Source organism: Sycon ciliatum, chromosome 7 (assembly GCF_964019385.1).
Source record: "Sycon ciliatum chromosome 7, ocSycCili1.1, whole genome shotgun sequence".
Taxonomy (NCBI): Eukaryota; Metazoa; Porifera; class Calcarea; order Leucosolenida; family Sycettidae; genus Sycon; species Sycon ciliatum.
Genome location: NC_088649.1, coordinates 24,048,795 through 24,053,794, shown reverse-complemented (window position 1 = coordinate 24,053,794; position 5,000 = coordinate 24,048,795). Strand labels below are relative to the sequence as shown.

The 5,000-nt window shown below is 50.7% G+C and overlaps 1 protein-coding gene across 1 annotated transcript in view; it reads right to left on the bottom strand.

The window, feature by feature from the left end:
* The window catches only part of LOC135821206 (uncharacterized), a 64,752-nt gene that overhangs the window by 37,218 nt on the left and 22,534 nt on the right, over positions 1–5,000 (bottom strand). Inside the window, exons 10-13 of the mRNA XM_065334270.1 lie at positions 4,450–4,656; positions 2,948–3,232; positions 742–1,017; positions 1–131 (exon numbers count right to left, since the gene is read on the bottom strand). The exon at positions 1–131 is cut by the window's left edge and continues 79 nt beyond it. Of these exons, the coding sequence (XP_065190342.1) occupies positions 1–131; positions 742–1,017; positions 2,948–3,232; positions 4,450–4,656 (899 nt within the window). The remainder of the gene's footprint in view (positions 132–741; positions 1,018–2,947; positions 3,233–4,449; positions 4,657–5,000) is intronic.

Below are 5,000 nucleotides of genomic sequence, written 5' to 3'. Positions count from 1 at the left end.
TAAATGTGCTGCACCGGACAATCTGTATGTCCTGTCACAATTCACGACGGCAGTGGATCCGCTCGATCGGCCATAGCGGTACGTCACGCGAGCATTCGGGATGCTCAGCCACGGGCAGGGGTCCTGGGGACCTACGGGAAACGACACATGGCGAAGATGAAGTCACAGGATTTAAGAATTGTGTCAAGTTGGTTTCGGTCACTTTGCACACACCTGCATATTGCTCATCACCTCTGAGCTCCCTGGGCGTTATCAAATGTGGAATACAGTCAACTTAATGAACAACGACCTCCAGTATAACAACTGCATGAACTCGCGAATAACGACACGATCTTCAGGCCAAGTGACGGCTTGACCGCATCCTTCAAACCTCTCGAAAAAGGATACCTCATGAATATCGGCGCTTTGCTGGTGCACCATCCAGGGTCAGTATTTGCAAGGCGAACTGTACAAGTTTTGGAGCACTACATGTAGTTGCAAATGTCAGCTGATCAGGAATGCACCGTTCAATACACGGAGAGTCATGCATCAGGTGGCCTGCTGGCTGCACAAGCGTGCCAATAATGTCATTGAACCACAATCGACTTATCGTCCACAGGCGACAGCTATTCGTTTTAGCCAAATGCTCATGGAGACATTTGGGGAATAGAAGACATACCTGTGTGCAGAGGATGGATGGAGAAAAAGAAGAGAGTGAAAGGTGTGGCAGAGAGACAAAGAGATGAGCAACAACACGCTTACTAGAAGATTCGCATATCACACGCAGTTTGGTACTAGCTGAAACGGCCACATTGTCACTGTTGAGCGCCTTGGAAGCGCCCTCGGTTCCCCGCAGCCACACGGGGAGAGCATCGCGATTCTGCCGCAACAGCTCATGCACACAGGTTAAGTCGCTCCTGCGTGGCAGACGCCCGCTTCGCTGTGAGCACAGCTGCTTGGCGGAGACGTGAGAGTGCTTGTGTATCGGCAGAGTCGGGTAGTAGAGGACGGTGCCGCTGGCTGAACAGCTCAGGAACTCTGCACACGCACACGCACACACACACACACACACACACACACACACACACACACAAGCACACACACACACACACACACACACACAAGCACACATACGCACAACACAATCGACAAAGTGTCTGAGGTCCTTGCTGCAAATAGTGCTCAATGCCCTAACAAGGGCAAAGCGTACTACACAAGGCAGAACTACAGAGACCAAAAACGTTCTCGTGACTCTGAGTTTCGTGTTCAAAACCACTCATCAGGCGACACAACACAGTGGAAGTATTTTCTAAACACGCTTGGAATTAGACCTGCATGTAGAGTCATCCCTCTAAAATGTCCCATTCAGGCCTGCTGCACCAATAAATCAGATTTTGTAAATCCAGCACCCTCTCTAATTCAGCAGATAAATAACATTATAGTTCGTTTCCAAAATGGTGCTGAATGATAAAGGGACCTCTGTACTATATTGTTAAAGGTAGTCACTTTGCACACCGTGTGTGTATGTGGGTGTGGATGCCACAGTGCCACCTGGAGCTACCGGAACGTCGGCACCGGCGGAGGGATGTTGTGTCGCGCATTGTGACAGGTGTGGTCGCTGCTTTCGCGGTGTCCGGGGACGGGGCAGGCATCGCTGTTCAAGGGTGGCGCATAGACAAACAGCAGAGGAGCGCTCAGCCTTCCAGCACGTGTGCATATGTGGCAAGCGGATGCGACTACCCGTGCACCTGGAGCGTCATCGGGCGTCGTGTCCTCTCTCTCTCTCTCTCTTCTCAAGTTTCTCAGTGATGGGATCACGTGACCCTTTTGCGGCAGTGACTCTACAGGACGGGACAGGACAGGTGTGTGTGTGTGTGTGTATGTATGTATGTGTGACAAAATTGCACATCGGCGGTTGGAGTGGTTGGGGCATGTGGCGCGGATGCCGGACAACCGCATCCCAAAACAGGTACTGTTTGGCTCCTTCTTGCAGCGTCGCCCAGCACATGGCCCACGCCGCAGATGGAAGGACTGTGCTGTCCGAGATCTACGTGCCCGTGGCGTGGAGGCATCATGGTATGATGTTGCATGTGAGTCTCGCGCGGAGTGGCGCAGCACCTACCAAGAGCCTGACAATGTGCCTGAGCCTCCGCCCCGAGTGGTATGTACGGTATGCGGACGGGATTTTGCACGGAAAGGAGACATGGCTCGGCATAAGTGTCTGGAGGAGCGTGCGCGGCCTGTGTCTGAGCAGCGGGGCGCCAGTCAGTGCGGGCGGTGTGGGCGGTGGCTGAGAAGCCGCGGTGGCTTGGTCCGGCATGTGTGTGCCTCAACGGTGGATGCCGCAGTGCCACCTGGAACTACCGGAGCGTCGGCACCGGCGGAGGGATGTTGTGCCGCGCATTGTGACAGGTGTGGTCGCTGCTTTCGCGGTGTCCGGGGACGGGGAAGGCATCGCTGTTCAAGGGTGGCGCATAGACCAACAGCAGAGGAGCGCTCAGCCTTCCAGCACGTGTGCATATGCGGCAAGCGGATGCGACTACCCGTGCACCTGGAGCGTCATCGAGCGTCGTGTCCTCTCTCTCTCTCTCTCTTCTCAAGTTTCCCAGTGATGGGATCACGTGACCCTTTTGCGGCAGTGACTCTACAGGACAGGACAGGACAGGTGTATGTGTATGTGTGTGTGCGTGCATGCGTGTGTGTGTGTGCGTGTGTGCGTGCATGTGTGCGTGCATGTGTGCGTGTGTGTGTGTGTGTGCGTGTCTATGGTAAAGGTAACATCACATTTGAACAAACTCTGACCATTGCTTCACGCAGCTTCATTGTCTCACATTGGGCTGTTGGCAATACAAAACATTCACAAAGATTGTAAGTTTGTAAATGCACAGTGGACACAGCCATCACATGACCAATATCTGTCAGGTCATGTGTTTAACCACATAATCTGATGGGTGATGCCAACACTTACGCAGAAAGCTACACATGATGTGGAGTCGCTGGTCGGCGAGTGACTTGCTTCCCAGCCAGGTCGATACCGTGGTTGTTGGGGAGACTTGGCTCTGCGCCGTCCTCAGCCATAGCTTGCTAGCCCACTGTGTGCTGTCAACGAGTATCTGCACACAGGTGCTCAGGCTGGACCAAGGAAGGACAGCTCCGAACACTGCACACCGCTTCTCTGCCAGGGTGTAGTTGGACGCTTCCAGCAATGGTGGAGTGAAGATTTTGTACTGGGTGCCCGGACAATCCACCTCATCTAAGCAGAAAAGCATATTGTTTTATTCGCCAGAATAAGATTGACAGAGAACTACATGAGCAAGAGCACAATATATTACAACTATACTTTAGAACGACAAGCAAGGAACTAATCGAAATCAGGAAACGAATAACTGACATAGATGACAGAGTAGACTACCCGCTCTACTTCAAACACTACGCATGCCGTACACATGGCAAAGCAGTTGACAACAGTCTACAAGGCATGCATGTATAATGTGCAGTACACACAGAGCAGCGTATGGCGTACAGATCATGTACAGACAGACTATGGATTCAAACATAACACATATCACCGTAAGATCATAGAAGAGAGGAGAGAGAGAGAGAGAGCACAGCCAAAAGGTCATCCGTATCCAGAAGGTACCTCTTGCCTTTGCGGGAAGTGTGTGGGGCCAGCCACATACTCCATGGGTAGTGGTCCCGAAGAGGCACTTTACGGTTAACCATGCAGTCACGTAATGATTATGCACATAGAGCGCATACCAAGGTTTTCGGGCCATTGTTCGGTGCAAGCCACAATCCACATCAGACTTTCTTATGTAACTCGGATGGAGAGCCAATTAAATTATTGTGAAAAGAAGAAGGACAAGATGTTACGAGTTATGACTAACTGTCCACCAACGTAACCAGATCTTATACAGTCAGCGAGTGCGACAAAATGGCACAAAACTGACAAGGAGTTCTGAGACATCCGGGGGTCAGGTCGTCGAATGTCTCAGTACTCCTTGTCAGTTTTGTGCCATTTTGTCGCACTCGCTGACTGTATATGATCTGGTTACGTTGGTGGACAGTTTGTCATAACTCGTAACATTTTGTCCTTCTTCTTTTCACAAGACTTTTTTATCTTATTTTTAAACATCAACATCATTGTGACACTTGACAGTTTCGCACAAGCATGCACACATGCACATGAACACTCCTCTCCGCTTGCGCGCACACACACACACACCATCACAAACACACACAAACACAGACACACGGATCTAGGCAAGGCTTTAACCAGTTCAATTGGAATAGGCAATGTACTGGAGGGACGAGCAAAGACAGTGTGCTGCTGCCCTCCGTCTTCCATTCTTTATGATGCAGTTGCGCGATGTCCACCACTTTAGTAGAATCCATGATGTATATATTGGCGATAGGAGAACACCTGTCAAAGAGCAGAATAGAGTTCCAAGTGACGAAAACAAAGTGTACCTTCTTTGCAAGTCGGCATGGCGCTCCAAATGCCTTGCTGGATGCTCTGCAACAAGCAATGGACGACTATGCCGGGACGCAGGCCGAAGATGTTCTGGCACTGGAATGTGAAATTATCTCCGACTCTACCCTGGTAGCTGCCGAGACTCGTTTGGCCAACAACACCGCGAAGAACCGAGTGAGGGTCTGCACAGTATCCAGCAATCCCTGCGAATCACAAAGCAGAACAGATACCACACCTTTAATTTTACAAAAAAAGAAATTGCAGCCATCAAAGTAGTGCCTGAATACGCACACAGATGGGCAAAAAAACAGATGCGTACATATGTCCATATGCCTGCCCAACCATGTACCAGCAGGCCACACCCCATTGGTCAACAAATGTGTAAACCAAGAATGAGTGTATATGGAACCTGAGACCAGAAAAGGTGACAAGTGAATGTTCTCCCACAATAAGGTGTCGCACGCATGCACACATGCACACACGGGTGCACAGACACAAACGCACAAACATGCATGTGTTGTAGTACGTTATTTTGTGTACGCTGTTG